The 20448-nt window shown below is 34.2% G+C and overlaps 1 protein-coding gene across 8 annotated transcripts in view; it reads left to right on the plus strand.

Moving 5' to 3' along the window:
• The window catches only part of THRB (thyroid hormone receptor beta), a 234447-nt gene that overhangs the window by 137594 nt on the left and 76405 nt on the right, over positions 1-20448 (plus strand). For all 8 annotated transcript variants that reach the window (XM_081932906.1, XM_081932904.1, XM_081932908.1 and 5 more), the window contains one exon: positions 9974-10037. In XM_081932906.1, the coding sequence (XP_081789032.1) occupies positions 9974-10037 (64 nt within the window). The remainder of the gene's footprint in view (positions 1-9973; positions 10038-20448) is intronic.

The following is a 20448-nucleotide window of genomic DNA, read 5'->3' on the forward strand; positions in this document are numbered from 1 at the left end:
CTTTCTTTCTTTCTTTCTTTCTGCCAAATCCCAATCTGTCTATCAATACTATTTACGCTAACAAGGTTCTTTGCCTTTTCCAAATTCTGATTTATGTCAGTTGGTTAATTAAATCTTCTTATCAGGTTTCACATTCCTTTCCTGCACCGCTTCTGCTCACAAACTTTGGCCAGAAGCCTGCAGCTTTGATAGCAGCCATGTTGCCATGCTGCCTCCCCCGACGCCAATTCAGAGAGCTAATCTCTGATCTATGAGGAACCTGTTACATTCTTCTAGGTCTAGTGAGATGCCACTCCTTCTTCACTCTCCCTCCAGGGAAGTTCTGATCCAAAAGGATCTCAGAATTGGTTTGTCAGACAGAATTTATGTGCGGCTCTTTAGAGCACACATTTTTCCGTCTGACTCGCTGAGGAACTTTCGATCGAGTCACATTTAGAACAATTTCTGATCATGAAACTTTGCATTGTGAAATTGAAATAGATATTTATCATTTGAAGAAACAGTTATTTACTACAAAACTGACTATAATTAGTTGATAAATTTAAATTTTTTACCTTTGCATTTTACAATGCAAAGGTAAAATACGCTGCTATGACATAAATGAGTCAAACGGTAATATCTTACTTACATAGACTATAGATCTTAGACTATCAAATTGTAGTAATAATTTGTTTCTGGAACTTTGCACTTCAATATGGCCCAAGGGCTAATCAATAAATGAAGACTACAAACAAATACATCTTAGATAATATACAATTTTAATTTCTGTCAAAAAGTACAGAAATTAGTTCTTATCCAAAATGATCAGCTGCTCATGATAATTCAAAGTAGATTGTGTTCTCTTTTATTTATGTTTATTTATCTTGGCAGTTTCTATTAAACATTTTGGTTTAGTAATACTTACAAGACTGAAATAGTAATACAATACAATGCAATACAATAGTAGAGTTGGAAGGGACCTTGGAGGTCTTCTAGTCCAACCCCCTGCCTAGGCAGGAAACCCTATACCGTTCCAGACAAATGGCTATCCAACATCTTCTTAAAGACTTCCAGTGTTGGGGCATTCACAACTTCTGGAGGCAAGCTGTTCCACTGATTAATTGTTCTAACTGTCAGGAAGTTTCTCCTCAGTTCTAAGTTGCTTCTCTCCTTGATTAGTTTCCACCCATTGCTTCTTGTTCTGTCCTCAGGTGCCTTGGAGAATAACTTGACTCCCTCTTCTTTGTGGCAACCCCTGAGATATTGGAACACTGCTATCATGTCTCCCCTAGTCCTTCTTTCTCTTAAGCTAGACATACCTAGTTCCTGCAACCGTTCTTCATATGTTTTAGTCTCCAGTCCCCTAATCATCTTTGTTAAATAAGATTAACTTGAAAATTAACTTTTTTAGATTTTGATCAGAGGTCCAGAATTCAGGCATAGGAAAAGTTTATACCATTGATTCCAAATTTTGCTCCAATTTCCATATTACATTAGGTAATGAAGGTATGTAGCATGACCAAGCTTCTTATGTATAGATAAAAAAATAACACAGCAGATTACTTTAGTTTAATTAAACAGCAGTTGGAACTGTGGCAGGTCTCCTTTTTATTATAGTTTAGGAGCGGCTTAAAATATGTTTATTTAGAACTTTTAACATTACATACTTTTTAAAAAAGGAAGCTTATGGACATATTGCTGCATTTATTTAATGTGGTCTTCAGAGGAGGATTATCCACTGATAAAAAATGCTCCAAAATCACCATTTCAATAGCAAAATAGGTACTAGAGTCTTGGTTTCCTTCCGATTGTAATCCAATACTTTAACCACCATGTCCCACTGAATCTTGTAAGCAGAAAAAATATCCTGTATTTTTCACAGATATTTACTGAACGTTCTTGGTTAAAAACTGATGTTTGAAAAAAGGCAGGAAAAGAAAAAAACTTCAGAGTGTTCCCAAAGGAATTTAGTTCTTCCAGTTCCACAGAAACAAATACAATAGGCTGACAGCATTTGTTCTTAAAGCAGGTTGTAACCTTCCAGTCTAATATATTTTAATTATAGAGATTAAGCTACATTTTCCACACTCTATTTCTATATAGGCACACTATACAGATAAAGCCTTTCTTTCTTCAACATTTATAGTATTGATGGCATTGAATGGATTTTATTTGTTTTGTGTATTTTGATGGAAAATAATTTTAGTTTGACTACAAGATAGAGAGGAATATAAGAAGCAATGCAGTATGGTTGATTCAAAGCATATATTTATGGCCATATAGTTATCAAAATCAAACTTAACTTCATGAACTTTCTTTTAAAATCAATTGTTCTCATGTCCTACATGGTTTGCTTTTCATATAACTACCGTATTTTTTGGACTATAAGACACACTGGTGTATAAGATGCACCGGTGTATAAGACTCACCAAGATTTTGAAGAGGTAAGTAAGAAAAAAAAGGTTTTGGCCTCCCTGTCCCCAGGCTTCAGTAGGGCTGGAGAAAGGCAAAAACACCCCCATTTTTGCAAAAAACAGTCTATTTTTCACCCGTTTCCCCCAAATTGGGGGCATTTTCCCCTTTCTCCAGCCCTGCTGAAGCCTGTAGAGTGCTTCAGGGGGGTGGGGAAAGGCAAAAATGCCCCAATTTTTGCAAAAAATAGCCCATTTTTCACATGTTTTTCACAAAAATGGGATGCGGGGGCGGGCCTTTGGAAGGCCAAAAATAGCTGCATTTGGTGTATAAGATGCATTTCCATGTTCTTTTTTGGGAGAGGGGGGAAATGTGTGTGTTATATTCCAAACAATATGGTAAAGATCATATGAATATCTCTATTAATGTATATGATTCAATCTGAATCAACTATTAACAATAATTTGCAAAAATTAACACCCAGCATTATTTATTTTTCAGGAGTTTTATAAAAATAACTCCTTTTTTGCCACTTTAGTGCATTTCCACCAAAATTTTAAGAATTGACTCAATTCTTTTTGGGAATGGGTTGCAGTTTCTATGTGTAGTTTTAAAAACTTCTGAAAGTATAAATTTCTTTTAAACAGATACTTATTATCTCCCATAATCTGAAATAAACCCATGCCGTACGCACTATGGGGAGACTTGGGGTTTGAAATTAGTATGCTGAGACCATATATGCCTCATAAATCACTGGTTTCCACTCCCAACTAATCAATTTTATTTATCATATTTTTAAAAATAAAAAATATTAATATTTTACAATATATAAAAACTAATACAAAGTAATAAATAGCAGAAGCAAGAAAGAAAGAGAAAGAAAGAAAGAAATGAAAAGAAAAAAGAAGCTTCTGATTTCCTTTGCCACAATTATTCTGTAAGTACATTTACAAAAATCTTTATTACTATGAAAACCCCTCCCTTTTTATATTACACAAAATTTCATATATTATATTTTTTTTTAATCAGCAAAAGCATATATCATACTTTTTCCTTACTCATGCACAAAGTCTATAAGAGGTTTCCAGTCAATCATAAACGTAGATAATGTTTTATCTATAATAAAAAAAGATCTTCACCAATCGTTCTTCCGTGATAGGAAATGTTGAGCCTTTCCACTTTTAAGTATATAATATATAAACACTGTAGTTGTCATATATGAAAGCAAAGTTCTATGACTTTTTTCCAGTTTCTTGTCTATTGGTCCAAAAAAAGAAATCTGGTTTTATCTGTACTTTAACCTTTAACCTAAAATCTTCTGCATTAATACATGTATTTGTACCTGCATTATTTCGTCTCCTTTATATCTTCAGCAAACAAATTAAAATTTCCCTTCATGTAATTCACATTTCCAGCAAAGATTCAAAGTTCATTTATATATTCTGGAAATTTTGTCTTGTAATAAGTATCAACAATTCATCATCTTATAAAAAGCATCTTTAAGGCTAGAATATCATGTAAATTTTAGTCCGTTCAATCGCATATTTCTATAGTGGTTCATTTATATATTGTATATACAATATTGTATATTGTAAACAAAATGTTCAACTTAGTTTGTCATATATTATTTCACTTTTTCTGTCTCATATTTCAGCAAAGGTTTATACGTATTAGCAATAACATTTTCATCACTACAGTGTTTTCCCCAAAATAAGACAGGGTCTTATTTTCTTTTGACCCCCGAAATAAGCGCTTGGCCTTATTTCGGGGAGGTCCTATTATTTTTGAGGTGCAGGAGGTGGTAAGCATGGTCACCTCATGGCTGCTCCTGTGTTGCAATATTTTTGGGAGAGGACTTATTTTCAGGGGAGGGCTTATTTTAGCATATGCATTCAAAAGCCCGATTGGGCTTATTATCCAGGGAGGTCTTATTTTCAGGGAGGTAAGGAAGTATATAATTCTATTTCAAATTAATCTTGCTTTGTTCAAAAGCATAACATCTTTTATTCTTCATAAATCTTTATATTAATTGTTCATAGAAAAAACAATTAATAAAGATATCCTTCTGTTATCAAATCTTTTCTTTTTCATTTTACAATCCTTTGAGAAAATTCTAGTACATTTTGGAAGATTAACCTTTTGCGTTTACTTCTCAACTGGTTTATTTACTTCATTGCAGTTTAAAGAACAGTAATTTTCATTCCAAAAATGCCATTGGAGAGCAAGCTTAATCGTTTTCATGCACTGATTCCACAAATACAAGCCTGACATGAAATACTTATTAGCACTGCTGGAGAAAATGTACTGTAGGATCAAACAGGATTAATTTTTTTTTATACTCCTGTTTTTCATGTTTGTTTGTAAAATATATTCCTCTAGACATGCTCTCAAAATCTGAAAAAGTTTTGGACCAATGTTTCAATCAATTTTTGCTCTTATGCCAGCAAGATGGAGAAGGAGTCCATATCCACCTGTCTTTTGCAGCTGTCTACTGCTTCCTATCAAGCTATTACCTGTTTTCTGAAGATTTGGGACAATGTAGAGCAGCAATCTCCAACCTTTCTAATTTGCGGCCTGGTGGTGGTGGGGGACACCTACAAGTGGCAGGTGTACACACAGCTTCATTTGTGCAAGCGGTGGGCACAATTGTGTAAGTGGAGCTTCGTGTGTGAACAGAGGGTATTTGTACTTGCATACAAAGTTCTACTTGTGCAAAGAGGGACCTTGTACTTGCATGCAAAGCTCCACTTGCACAAATGAATCTTTGCGCACAAGCACAAGTGCCCTCTGTTCAACCAAGTAGATCTTCACATCATGCTTGCCCACCACTTGTGCAAATGTAGAAGATTGCAGGAGGAAAAGTGAAATGAACATCAATGATCTCCTGCCTCATTCTGTAAATGGAAACACTCTCCTGAATCAAAATAAATCTTATTTTTAATTCATTCTTATTATGAAGTAAAGAAAAAAATAGTCCTCATTGTTATCAACTTACACTGAAACTGAAACAGGAACATTATCTTTCTTTTTTTTTGCACAATTCTGTTTATAAAGCCTGCCTGGATTTTTTTTCTAGAGTCAGGAACTATTTATCAGTTGCAGTGATTTATTCTTTATGGTAATGTTTAATTTTTCAGATATAAAAAAACATCTGCCCTTAATTTTGCTAATTTTATATTTCAAATTGAAACCTTAGAGCACTCCTAAAAATAAACCTGCCATTCAATAATATTTCACTTATTGTAGATAACAGAACAGATGGTTAACACATTAATTCACCTTTCCTGTGCTTAGTTTAGTGAAGAGCTCTTTTTGAAGGTTAAATTATGATTAATAAATTTACTAATCAAGTGGTCCAAAACTTGTTATCTTACTATTTGACATTTTAGTAGCCTGCTCCCAAGCTGATTGGCAATTAGAGTGAGCTGAAAATGATAATAAAAAGCACTTACTATCTATCAACTGCCACAAAGAACAATGATGAAAATTCACACAGAAGATAAACTGTCCCTTATTAAAATTTAAATGAGAATGTAAGTGTTCTGAACTAATATGGAAAACTTTGCATCAAAAATATAATTTGTTTTAAGAATTAATACACTAAAGCTTCTTAATCACATTAATTTCTTATGTCACTTTTGAAGGAATTATGTAAAGTTTGAAGGAATTGTGCACATAATGCTACTGATAAGGTGTTTACAGAACAATTTAATTTAGGGTAAAGTGACTTAATATAAGTAATTTAGTTTAGATTATTATTAGAGCAGTTGAGTTGAGTTTAATATTAAATACGTATGTTAAGTTTACTAATAAGTAAACTTAACTATATTTAGTATATGATATTACTAATAATTTATCCATTAGTGCTATTAGTGACATAGGCCTTATATACAGTAAAACTTAATTGAGTTCTATAGATTCAATTTTCTGGACACTAGATGAATTTTATATGAAATGCCTTCTGACAGACAAATATTGTTTAAGTATAAGATGTCACTTATTTGTAGAAGTTAAACTTTGTTAACAATAAATAGACATGGTTCTTATTACTGTTTATATCAAGTAGGAAATCAAATTGCTTTATTGTTCCTATTCTGTTTCATTATATTTTACTTTTTTTCTTGATATGTTCAGTGGACCTGTGATATGTAATAAGAAAATTATTCATAATAAACAATCAAACTGAAAACCACAAATTGCAGTTCACCAGACATAGACAGGGAATTTCAATGTTCAGAATTGAAACACAAGATGAATAGTTTCAGCAGCACTGTATTCATACAACTTGATAGAATAACCATTTTTTTTAAAGACTTCTTGAAAATCAGGAAGAAAGTGATTTGAATATCATGGAAGGAACTATTCCAGAGAAGGAGGACAATAACTGAAAATACATGCTTTTATTTTTTAACATAGCCCAATGAATTTTGAGAGTATACTAGGTATTTCTGAGCAGGTTAAACTTGCTAAATTCCACATTATTGAAGAAATATCTTAGGTTAAATTATTACTTTAAAATATTTTGTTGTTTTCTTGTTATCATTAGCTATCATTTGCAAGTATAGTTCACTTTTAAGTAGAAAGGCTATTGATTTCAGACAGAAAATTGTAGGGCTTAGTAGACAAAAGTATTTTCATAGTTTTGGTGGTTTTCTAGTTGTGGTTGCAAATTTTTTTGGTAAATTTCAAGAAAAGATCAGAAGCCCCCTTGCCCCAAATCTCACCAAATCATAAAATTTGAACATAAGGAATTTTAGCTTGGAGATTTCAAGTATTTAGCTGGGGACAGTGACGTGCGGTGAGGTTTATGACTGGTGAGGCACTGACACAGTGCTGGGTTTCAAATATTTTTAGACTTGTGGACTTCAACTCCCAGAATTCCACAGCCAGGCATGCTCAGTTCCCATTTAAAGCGACAGCATTTGTTTTTCTCCTTTGCTCCTTCTTTCTTTTTCTTTTTCTTCTCCTTCCCCTCCTTCCTCCCTCTCTCCCTTCCTCCCCCTCTCTCAAACACACACACACACACACACACACACACACACAGAAGTTGGATTGGACTATCTCTCCTACCCCTTCCCTCTCTCACTCACTCTCAAACAAACCCCCCCACACACAAAAGTTGGATTGGATATCTTTTCCAGTGGCTTGAAAGCAGCTCCTCTGCCATCCCCCCCCCCCCATTCCCCTGCTGCCTTTCCCAAACACCTCCACCATTGCAAATGCAGCTTGCTGTCTGGGTGGGAAATGCCTGGAACACAATAAAGCCCACCCACCACCTCCTGCTGGCAGGCTGGGGTGAGAGGAGAGGCAGAGAAGCCGGAGGGGAGCCGAGCCAAGCCTTCCAAAAGAAAGAGGCTGGGGGGAAGTGTGTGTACTACAGCATGGTTCTTTGCCTGGCTTCCTGCCTCCTCCTGTGGTCTCCTCAGTGCTCGCTTGTGCTCTCCCTCCCCAAGTTTAGTTTGATTGCAGGTGGAGCCACGTTGCCTTTTCAAACTTGTAATCAGTGAAGCTGGGCTAGATTTTTATATAGTTTTATCCAGCTGTGTGTGTGAGAGAGAGAAATGAATGGGGGCCTGGGGAGGAAGTCACTACACTTGGGGAGGGAGAGCACCAGTGAGGTTAAGCAGAGTTGATTGCAGGTGGAGCCAGGTTGCCTTTTCAAACTTGTAATCAGTGAAGCTGGGCTAGATTTTTATATAGTTTTATCCAGCTGTGTGTGTGAGAGAGAGAAATGAATGGGGGCCTGGGGAGGAAGTCACTACACTTGGGGAGGGAGAGCACCAGTGAGGTTAAGCAGAGTTGATTGCAGGTGGAGCCAGGTTGCCTTTTCAAACTTGTAATCAGTGAAGCTGGGCTAGATTTTTATATAGTTTTATCCAGCTGTGTGTGTGAGAGAGAGAGAAATGAATGGGGGCCTGGAGAGGAAGTCACTACACTTGGGGAGGGAGAGCACCAGTGAGGTTAAGCAGAGTCATCCACGGTGAGGCAGCAACTAGCTCAGCTTTTTCCTTTTACTTTTTTTTTCCATGATGAGAGTGGTGAGGCTGTGCCTCACCTGCCTCACCTGACTGCACGTCACTGGCTGGGGAAGATTTTGTTTCCTGTCCCCAATCATAACCCTTCTAGTAATAAATCCATGCAACTGCCACAGATTTATGAGCTGTAGAATGGGAAAGGAAGCAGTGTGTCAAAGGTAAAAATGTAAAATAAAAATTGTTTTAGAAAAAAAATAGGTTTAGTTGAAGTATACAAAATACAGAAGCCACACAAAGGTCTTGAGACATTTTTGTCTTTCATGAGAGAAAAAGAAGTGTCATCTCTCGAAACATGATTGATGAAGTATAATGAAATCTTAACCATATCAAAATAGACCTGTTGATCATTCATATTCTTTCATCTTTCTTTCTACATGGAAAAACAAGCAAATTAGTATGCTTTTTGTTTTCTTTGGGCAAAATGTTAACTGCCATATGACTCTTATCACAAGAATGTTCGGAGATAGTTTTGATCACATGAATGCAATCCTTCCTTTCTTTAGAAAATTCACCAAATTTCCCAATTCTAATCTGCATATGTCCATAGTGCTTTATGTAGACTACCAACCATCAATATTCTCCACATGAAGATTTTCAGATGTCCACAGGGAGGAGATAGAGGCTAATATCCCTGAGAGTTATCCCTAAGGCATTTGTCCTATGGTTAGGGTTTGTACATGTGATTATATTTATCATGTCCATTGAGCAGTCTTTGCTTTAAGTGAAAATATAACACAGTGCATAAGACCATAAGAAAGAAAGAAAGAAAGAAAAGAAAGAAAGAAAGAAAGAAAGAAAGAAAGAAGAAGAAAGAAAGAAGAAAGAAAGAAAGAAAGAAAGAAAGAAAGAGGAAGAAGATAAAATAACATATCAAAAAATATAAAGGCAGAAAAAGAAATAGTTAAAGGATATAGGACAGAGAAAAGATGAATAATTCTCCTTCATCTTTTGGAATGTTCACTTTGATATTGAAGCAAGAAGGCAATTAATGTTTGTATTTACATTCATTGGAAAGAAACGAATTGCAAGAGACTAAACAGGATGGAGAAAAGACATTGAAAGTAATGTTCTGACATTAGCAGCCATAAGCACACTGTACAAAAAGTTCCATGTATTTTTTATTGTATGCCTGCTTACTTTTTTATGATCTCTTTCTCCCTATTCTCTGTCTATATGGGGGTGGGGGTGGGGGGACGACGACGACAATAGGTTAGACACAGGATTGTAAAGGTAATCATGAGATTGAGGAGTGCTGCAAAGATCATAAATGCAGACATTAGTCATAAAGTTACTTTTTAGCACCATCATAGCTTTGAATGAAACAGTTGGTAAGTAAAGACCATTTGAGCTTCAAGATATTTCCAAAGGAACTTGGGAATAGTGCCTAAAAGCACATTTCCAACCTACGGAAAAAAATCATTCTCAAAACAGCAGAAACCATTCAAAATTCTTAACATTCAACACCCTGCTTCCAAAATGGCTCTTGCATATTAATATATAATAAAGTTACAGTCATTAAATGTTGTCAAAATTATTTTTTTAAACAGGTGACACTGGAGAAGGAGAAGAATGATAATGACTACTTTCTTTTGACTCTCAGCAGCATGTCAGGTATGTAGATTGTTTATAAGGTATCTGTCTATATTTTGCAAGCTTATTTAAAAATTTATTCATATATGCTACAATGCTGATGGTATATATGTTATGTGATATTTATTTGCCTCATTTTTAAAGGATTCATATAAAAAGTAGTGTAAGACTGAACAACAATTTTTACTAGATAAATATTGATCTACCTGTCAGTGTGCCTGATGGTGTATCATCATTCTATCTATCATCTATCTCAGAGATGTGCATTATTTTTCTTTGTATACATTTTTAACATTCATCAGCAAACATCCTGAAATTTAATGCATTATTGATATCTATATTTATGTTTTTTCTCTAATTGGTAAGAGATTCTGGTGGCTCCAATTCATACCAAGATTGCATGTTGTGAAAACCCTAATTATCTGCTCTCTCATTTTTCTCCATAAAATCAAATATTTAAAAATTGTAGAATTATAATTCGGAAGGCTAAATACATAACCATATATGTATCTCTAAGCAATAACTTATTATTATAATTATTAAAATTGAACTTAAGTCTAAGTCTTAGCCTAAGTTTGACAGTGATATAAAGCCAACCGAAGTCAATTGGGTGAACTTGGGCCCCTCACATTTAACTCCATTTCATCCTTCTCAAAGCAATATCAGGATCTGAGTAATCAAAGAAAACTCTTCTCTGATCTTGCTTTGCTGGTTGTGCTTGTGAAATAAGCAGGCACAGTGCAAACTTCTACAACCACATAGAACAAACCCCAATAAGAAAAATACTCTTTTGTCCAAGATAAATAATGGCATTAAATACTAAGAGTAACAGATCTATTTGAAGTAAAATATTGCCTGTAAACTGGATAACTGTCCTTGAAAAAAGCTATTAAAGGATTGATGAAGTGTTAATTCAAAACTTTGTACCAACATTGAATAAAGATGTGGTCCTTTGATTCTGAATGTTTATCTAAACAAGAATAAAGTCTCCTTAGAAATTTCTTCTAGGCATTCTTCAGAGACAACTAAATTTGGCTAATATGATTCATCTTTTTAAAAAATGTAGATTATAAGTTAAAAAATAGGATAACTACTTAACATGCTCAAAAGGAAATTATTTGAAGGAAGAAGTAATACTGCCAGCTTTGAGTGAACAGTAATGCCCTTCCTGTTTAACAAGGCAATTGCTGAACCTCTCAATTGTAGATAACTATCAGCCAGTTTTCAGCCTTTCCTTTTTTATATTTTTTATATGTTTTACATAATATTTCAATCAATGATCAGATTTTTTGTGTGGGGGAGTTTTGGAAAAAAGTAGTTGGATGGCAATGTGAGATTTATAAAGGTAATGGATTATAAAAAGTCATTTCAGCTGGGTTTTAGACTGGGATATTAAATGGAGGCAGCACTAGATATACTTGTTGATGACGTTTGATGGAGCTGGGATAAGTTTGGTGAATCCATTCTTGTAGTCCTTGGTCTTTCAATGGCTTTTGATATCATCAACTGCACTATCCCTCTGGACTAGCTGCAAAGGCTGAAAGTGGAAAGTCCCACATTCATTGATTTGCCTTTTTGCTAAGTGCTTGATTTCAGGCAATGTTGATGGCAGAGATTTCTCCCACAGCGCCTGATTTGTGGGGACCCTTGGGATTTGACATGCTCCACCCTCCTACTTAATGTCTGCATTTCTGCATTATCTGAGTGAGATAATGTAGCTGATGACATTCAACTTTATATCTTGATGTCAGACTGTACAGGTGAACCTATCAGGGTATTGATCTGGAGAATATTTACAATACAACACAACACAACACCAGAGTTGGAAGGGACCTTGGAGGTCTTCTAGTCCAACCCCCTGCCTAGGCAGGAAACCCTATACCGTTTCAGACAAATGGCTATCCAACATCTTCTTAAAGACTTCCAGTGTTGGGGCATTCACAACTTTTGGAGGCAAGCTGTTCCACTGATTAATTGTTCTAACTGTCAGGAAATTTCTCCTCAGTTCTAAGTTGCTTCTCTCATTGATTAGTTTCCATCCATTGCTTCTTGTTTTGCCTTCAGATGCTTTGGAGAATAGGTTGACCCCCTCATAGCCTCATAGATATTGGAATGCTGCTATCATGTCACCCCTAGTCCTTCTTTTCATTAAACTAGACATACCCAGTTCCTACAACCGTTCTTCATATGTTTTAGCCTCAAGTCCCCTAATCATCTTTGTTGCTCTTATCTGCACTCTTTCTAGAGTCTCCACATCTTTTTTACATCGTGGCAACCAAAACTGAATGCAGTATTCCAAGTGTGGCCTTACCAATGCATTATAAAGTGGTATTAGGACTTCATGTGGTCTTGATTTTATCCCTCTGTTTATGCAGCCTAGAATTGTGTTGGCTTTTTGGCTGCTGCTGCACACTGCTGGCTCATATTTAAATGGTTGTCCTCTAGGACTCCAAGATCCCACTCACAGTTACTACTATTGAGCAAGGTACCACCTATACTGTACCTGTGCATTTCATTTTTCTTGCCTAAATGTAGAATCTTACTCTTTTCACCACTGAATTTCATTTTATTAGATAGTGCCCAATGTTCAAGTTTGTCAAGAACCTTCTGTATCTTAAGCCTGTCTTCTGGAGTGTTGTCTATTCCTGCCAGCTTGGGTCATCTGCAAATTTGATAAGTTGCCATTTATTTTCTTATCCAAATCATTGATGAAGATGTTGAAGAATACTGGGTCTAAAACAGAGCCTTAGGGTATTCCATGTAGATGCAGTTCCATTGAGGACTACACGTTGAGTGCGCTTGGTCAGCCAGTTACGAATCCATCTGGTGGTGATGCTGTCCAACCCACATTCTTCTACTTTATCTAGTGGTAGGTTATGGTCTACCTTATCAAATCCCTTACTGAAGTCCAAGTAAATTATATTGACGGCATTCCTTTGGTCCACTAATTTTGTCACTTTGTCAAAGAATGCAATAAGATTAGTCTGGCATGATCTGTTTTTGACAAACCTATTAAGTGATTAAGCTCCCCGTTAGAAGAGCGAGTATGCAGAGAAGCGTAATGAGAGTGATACGGAATAACACGCACAAACCAGCATACAGACACTGAATAGTATAAAAATATAGTAGTTTACTATGTAGAAATATAGAGGTATTCAGAGTCCGGTTAACAATCCAAGTTATACACGGTTCAGTAATTCAGTTATCAAATAGTCAGTCTAACACACAAAATATAGCTAATAGTAGCAAACCACAATCCTCAAAATACACCGATCAACGTCTAACAAAACAGTCTTAAGCATTTAACATCTTAAGCATTTAAAGTAACAGTAAAGTAATCATAGCTTATATACATTGCCAAGCCAAGCCTAGGGTTACATCCCTAACAAAACCCATGTTGGCTTTTGGCTATTACTTTGTTTATTTCTAGGTGTACACTAATTCGTTGCTTGATTATCTTTTCCAGAATGTTCCCTGGTATTGAGGTCAGGCTGATAGATCTGTAGTTTCCTGGATCTTTTTTTTTCCTTTTTTGAAGATGGGAACCACATCAGCTCTTTTCCAGTCCTCTGGCAGTTCCCTCGTGCTCCAGAATCTCTGAAATATATAGTTCAGTGGTTCTGATATCTTGTCTGCCAGTTCCTTCAGAACCCTGGGGTGTAATCCATCCAGTCCTGGTGATTTGAACTCGTCTAGGGTAGACAGGTGCTCATTTACCATTTTCTTCCCTATTTCAACTTGTGTTCCTAATCTGATTTTTGTGGTGCTGTTTTTGGTAGGTTGGACTGTTTTTCCCCTTTGTTGTGTCCCTATTTGATTTTGATAGAGTGAATTAGACTAGGAGGAATATCCTGACAAAACTGAGTGATTGTACCTGTTTGGGCCACTTGTGCTAGAGAGGTTTCCATTATTGGTCTTGAATTGGTGTTATACATTTCTATTCAAGACTGAGAGTCTTCCTGCATTTGCAGCTTTGGCTAAAAGAGCAGGTGGTAGTTGTGTCTATGCACAAATTCGTCTTGTGCAATTTTTGTGCCTTTTTTTTCAATTAGGAGAGCATTCAAACACTCATTCGTAACCTGGTCCCCTAACAACTGAATTAATGTAATGCTCCATGCAAGAATATGGGCTAGCCTTGAACACCATCCTGAAGGTACAAAATGCAATGGGTGAGCATTAACAGGCACTTTAGTTTGTGCCTATATATCACTGTTACTTTGTAAACTGCGTTGGTTGCCAGTAGGTTTCCAGATGCAATAGTAGGTCCTGATTGCCATATATAAAGCCATTCATGTCATATGGTCTGATTATTTGAGGGATTGCCTATTTCCTATTGGTTCTTTCCACCTGATACGTTCCAACAGAGTAGGTATGCTCCAGGTCCTTTCAATTAAATGTTGCCTTCTTGTGGGATTGAGGAAATGTGCATTCTTTGTTGCATCCCACACCATCTGGAAAAGTATCTCCATAGATATACAGATGGTGCTCTCTTTTGGAGTTCCGAAAACCTTTAAGATCTGGCTCTGTTCTCAGACCTGGAATTAATATGTTTATTATTAATTGGTGTGGTCATATTTGGTATATTGTTTATTGTTCTAGTTGTTTTAGTTCAACCTACCTGTTTATGGAGGTTCTGATTTAATTATTTTTGCTAGATTTGTTTTGATTTTTTGTAAGCCATTCTGAGTCTTCTGGAGTGCATAACAATAATACATTTTGTTAAATGATTAAATAAATGTAATTTAATTTAATTATTAATCAAACATAGACTGCTGTTTTATCATGATTAATTAATGTTATTTTATCATACATTTAGATTTTGTATTCTAACTAAAAATTGAGAACAGAGAGAAAACATTTTTACTTAGGACTTTAGTGTCACTATATGATAAATGTTGGTTAATTAACTAAGATTAATAGATTAAACTGTTAGTGTTGGAAAGAAAAAATTGAATCCATATATTCAAATGAAAAATCCATGTCCGGATTTTAATCTTTTGTACCATATTGAATATAGGGGAGATATATGCATGGGGTGGGGCAGGAGATTTCAGAAAAAATAATAGATGGTCAGAATAGGAAATAGTTACACTATTGACACAAGGGATAGGTAATATACTTTTTGAGGCAATGTACTTATTCTTATTGTAAAGAATAGAAAACTTTGCAAGTCCTTCAAGAATAAAAAAACCTCTCAAGTCCCATGATATTTCTTAAGGTTCACAATACAAATATATAAAATGAGGGAAGAAAGACTCTTTTATACAATACAATAGCAGAGTTGGAAAGGATATTGGAGGTCTTCTAGTCCAACCCTCTGCCCAGGCAGGAAACCCTATACCGTTTCAGACAAATGGCTATCCAACATCTTCTTAAAGATTTCCAGTACTGGGGCATTCACAACTTCTGGGGCATTCACAACTTCTGGAGGTTCCACTGATTAATTGTTCTAACTATCAGGAAGTTTCTCCTCAGTTTCTTGATCACTGTTTAAACTAGTCATTACAGTTCATTTTTCTCTATTTCCCCTATGTTATGTTACCTTATCCTAAACTACCTTTCTTGTCCTGCCCTATTCTAACTATAGAATTGCAATAGGCAAATAAATTTAACAAAAAGTAATTTCAGTTACTTTGAAGGAAGAGACAACAGATGCAATTGATCTGATAGAACTGAGGAGAGATGCATGGAAGTAGCTAACTGCATAAATATGAACAGGTGGATTATTTTATACATTAAAACTCATTTTTAAGTAGCATAAAAAAGGAAAGTGGAGATACAGCTACTGAGCTATAGTTTATCCTTCAGTTTTCTCACTCATATAAAAAGGAAGCAATACTCAAATGCTTTGAGTCTTTTGCTGAATTGACTGAAGAACTCTGTCAGAGCAACCATTCTCAAAACATTACACGTAAGTGCATATCCTTGCAAGGATCATAAGAGAAGTACAATAATTTAAGTATTTATATATAAAGAACCACAAGGGGTTAAGTGTGCAATCTTGGGAATTATCATTTTTATCAACATCCTCAGCTTTATTTACAGTCTGTCATAGCTACACACAGAGACATACATACTAGAACAAATAATTTTATCTGAATGTATATAAATGAATACAATTCACAAATCAGCTACAATATTAAATAACAAGTAGCTATGGTAATTGAGAAAAATCACATTGATTCCATACAAGAAGGGACTTTGCAGTTAGATTTCTTTGAAGATAATTATGAAGAACCCATTGTTTAAGGTCCATCACAGCTTTTTCAGAGCTGAGCACCTTGATCTAAATGTATGCTTTTCTTCCAAATTGATAGGTAATTATCTTAAAAGATCAAGAAAGCAAAGGAGTTATGTGTAAGATTATTGTAATTCAAAATTTAGGGTGGCAGAACCACATACAAGCCTTTATCAAGATTAGTCCAGTCTCCAGGACCAATAAAGCATTGGAAATACGCCAGGGTACTCACAGTAAGGCTCTTAAAATTTAAACTGGATTATAGAAGGCTTGAGTAATGGTGATTACAATCACTCTGTGTCACTTAACAAATGGCTTATTACCTTAGCTCTAGATATTTTTATTCTAGCAGGTCATAATTGCTGCAATTGCAGTTGGCATAATGTAAAATGGCCTTTGCAAGTCTGTCAGCCCAAATAGAAATGACCATTAGTTGTTCTTTCCAATATACTAAGGAATGAATAGAAGTACACAGGCATATAAGTAACTTAATTTGTTCAAAAATGAACCCATTGTTTTCCAAAAGCGATGGCAAATTACCAACCTTTCATCATTGTTTTATAATGAGATGCCTTGTCATTTTAAAACCTCCTTTTCTTGATTATTAGACTGCATAATAATGCAGGTTTTGTGGCACTTTTAGTTACATTTTTCCTATTGAAAATGAAGAGTTCCTAGGAAGAAAGTGGGTTACAAATGTGGATGGTTCATAAAAATATTCCAAAATATTTTTGCAAAATATTGCAAAATAGATGCAAGTTTTTAATGTTTTGAGAACTGTTTATTAGGAGAGATTATAAACAAAATAAAGGGGTGCAGAGGAGAACGGTTAATAGATCCCAAAAATAGATATAGTGTTAGAATTTCAAATTAGGAAATTAGCATCTATGAAGTGCTGAAATTATTTTGAATTATAACAAGAGTTGATACAAAAGGAACAAACAATGATAGATATTCATTAAAAAAAATTAAAATCAGCTCCCATTCTCCATCGGAAAATCCACTTAATGCCTTAATAAGGAAAAACTTCAATTTTTTTTTCTTAGCACCAGCGTGCTTCTCTTTATGACTAATAATCCCTGGAAGCATAAGAAAGCACAAGAAAGTTGTAGTTTTTCATTGTTTGACAAATAAATGTGGGATATTTGTTAATTTGCATATAAAGTGAGACTGAGGGAATCTATTATTTAGTGGGATTGAGAATAGATTGAAGAAGAATCTATCTAGCCATTTTTCTTTTAAATATTGTTCTTCTATTTGATTATAAAATAATAAATTAATATTGTTGTTTTGAGTTCAACTCTAGCTCATTTGTTTTACCTAAATGTACCTGTGATTATAAATTAGATTATATTTGATTTGATTATCTCTCTTGAGCTTGAACCCTCTGAATCTAATCCATATCATTGTCTGTATATCAAGAAATTGAATTTCTAGAATATGGCTTTTTTATAAGAAATTTGTAATAAAGAAGATTTCTTTATAGGGCTTCAATTCATTAGGTGTCATTTCTGTCAATTCCTTTCATTCTTCAATTTAGGTAGTTATATGTCCATCTACTTTCCACTATTGCCATGTATAAAAATAAAGTTCCATAAGATCTTTCAAACTGTTTATCCTATAATACCAAAAGAAAAATAGTGCATTCACTTTTAAAATCTTCTGAATCACCATACATATTTTCTAGTTTTCTTACATATCCACCAAAGAAGAAAGAATGTACTCTTTGATTATATTTCCAACAGACGCTACACTTGATCTTAGCCAAAAGGCCAAGAAGATATTTGAAATCCTGTTTTTGATCATTTATTCAGTGTTGGATATCAAGGATACATCACTATCTTCTTGACTTTCCTCAAAGGCATAAAATCCTGGTTTTTCTAGGCCTTGGACTGAAATGGTTGCTTATTAGTTTGGTTTTTTTGTCTGTTTATTATGGTTGGGTCATATTTTGGGTTTTGTTTCTAGTGCTTTTTATGTTATTTGTGAACTACCAGAGTTATTTGGCATCCAAATTTAAATAAATAAACAAGTTTAAATTATCCAGTTAGTGTTATTCTACAGAAGCTATTAAAAACTATGTGCGTGAACTATAAAGAAATAAATGCTTAAGGGTTAGACTGGTTTAAATATACTTGGGATAAACACATGTCCATCATTTGATAAAAATAAAAAATAGATAATTGCTGGTGTGTAGGCAGTATTATATTGGCATCAAAATAGTTAGCACTAAGCTTTGGTTGCAGTTGTGGTATTTGTCAAAATGCTGTCATTAAGATTAGCAAGAAGAATTGCGTGTGGCACATATGCGATGCACATTGACAATGTAGTGTACTCTTTACATGAAAATTTCAAATAACCAAAGATACGATGAGTGACCAGTCAATAGCTATGGACTCTTATGGTGATAACCACATTATGGGGAAGATTGCTGTTTGGAATAGAAATAAATGGTTGTTAATATTTTATTATATTTCCAGAATTAATAAAGCATATTAGAAAGCCTTCACATAGACATATTTAACCCTTATTGTCACCTAAATAATTTGCATTGATATAATATCACTTATTGATTAATTAGTGTAAATATTAATATTTTAGGTAAGCTAATTATACTTTAAAATAATTTAAAATAATTCTTGTGTAAAATTTCAAGTCTAAAACTACAAAACAGCTGTATATAATTATTCATATTCATTTTCATAATTTGATCCAGTTACTTAGTAGCATCTAAATGTACCTTATCTTACAAATAGTGCTGAAATATGTTCTGAACCAGTCTAAATTTACAAGATTTTAAATAGTTAATTAAATAGTGCATTTAGAGTGGGTATTAGTTTTTGTTAACAAGGATTTTAGAATGAAGACTTGGAATATCCCATAGTAACAAATCAATAGTTAAACATATTAAAGAATATTACACATGGTATAATCTTAAAATGAGATAAATTCACGACAGTGCCACTTCAGATTTGCAATTTTAAATCAATTATATATGTTTGTTCTCTGCTTTTGAACTGTATCTCTATTGTAATGGAAATGTGGCAATGGAAATGTAATGGAAATCAATATCACACCATGTGGTCATAATGCTCTGTTTAAAAATGAAGCTGTACTCTCTATATTAAATACCATGTTTGCATTTTTTTTCTTTCCTTTTTCTTATTTCTGTTTTTATTTTTTATTTGTTTTTTTTTATTTCTATATATTAAAGTAAAATTTAAAAATGTACATGAATTCAACAAAAACTTGCCCCCCAAAAGATTATCTTGTGCGTTTATAAAACCAAAAGAAAGGAAAAGAAATAAATGGATCTGAATGAATGAGGTAAGGTTCTGGAGTAGAGTTGATTAATGTGTGCATGGAAGTGCCTAGGAAATTTGTAAAATTATGCTAATAAAGTGCTTTGTGGAATGACAAAGTAAAAAGTGCTTATAAATAAATCTTTTGCAAAATATTTAGATGAAAGATATCGTACAATAGTATAAAGAGCAAAATATATAATAAAAGAGAGTAAAGAACAGCGTGGAATAAAAAAGCAAAGAAAATGCAGAGCAATATTGATGGCTTTAAAAAAAAAGTTGGATAGCTAAAATAGATTAAACAAGAAACTCATATCAGAGTGAACGGAATTAAAAATAAACTAATTGGGTGAAACTGAAGTGATGAGATCCTGTGAGAGGTATTGAGATTTATAAAGAAATGATAGAGGTATGTTGAGGATGGAAATAAAAATGAATGAAACTAATGTTTCCAATGTTATCTTCTATGGTTCCCTAGTTTGATTTGTTCGATAATCCAAGGTATCTACAAAGTCATTTCAAGAATGTGTCAAATGAACAGATTAATACATAAGTGACTCTGATAATTAAAGGACATCTACCTTTTGATTAATCTTAACATCTTAACCTATTCAGTCTTTAATTTGAAGTCTTCACATTTGGGTCTGGCTGCCCATGCCTGAAAGCAATTCAAGTTTCCTAGAATAGTGTTGAGTGGATGTTAAAAGTATTTTGCTGTGTAAATATCAACTACAAAAGACTACCAAGACTCTTGGAATCACTGTAGCACGCAAAGCAACCAAATCCCCCCAAAATATGTTAAACAAACCCAAAGAAACAGTAACCAAAGAAATAAAATGAATAGATCTATATCAACAGTGTAAAGGCAGGAAATGAAACCAGAAAGGAAAGT

This window comes from Natrix helvetica (assembly GCF_964273705.1).
Source record: "Natrix helvetica genome assembly, chromosome: Z".
NCBI lineage: Eukaryota > Metazoa > Chordata > Lepidosauria > Squamata > Natricidae > Natrix > Natrix helvetica.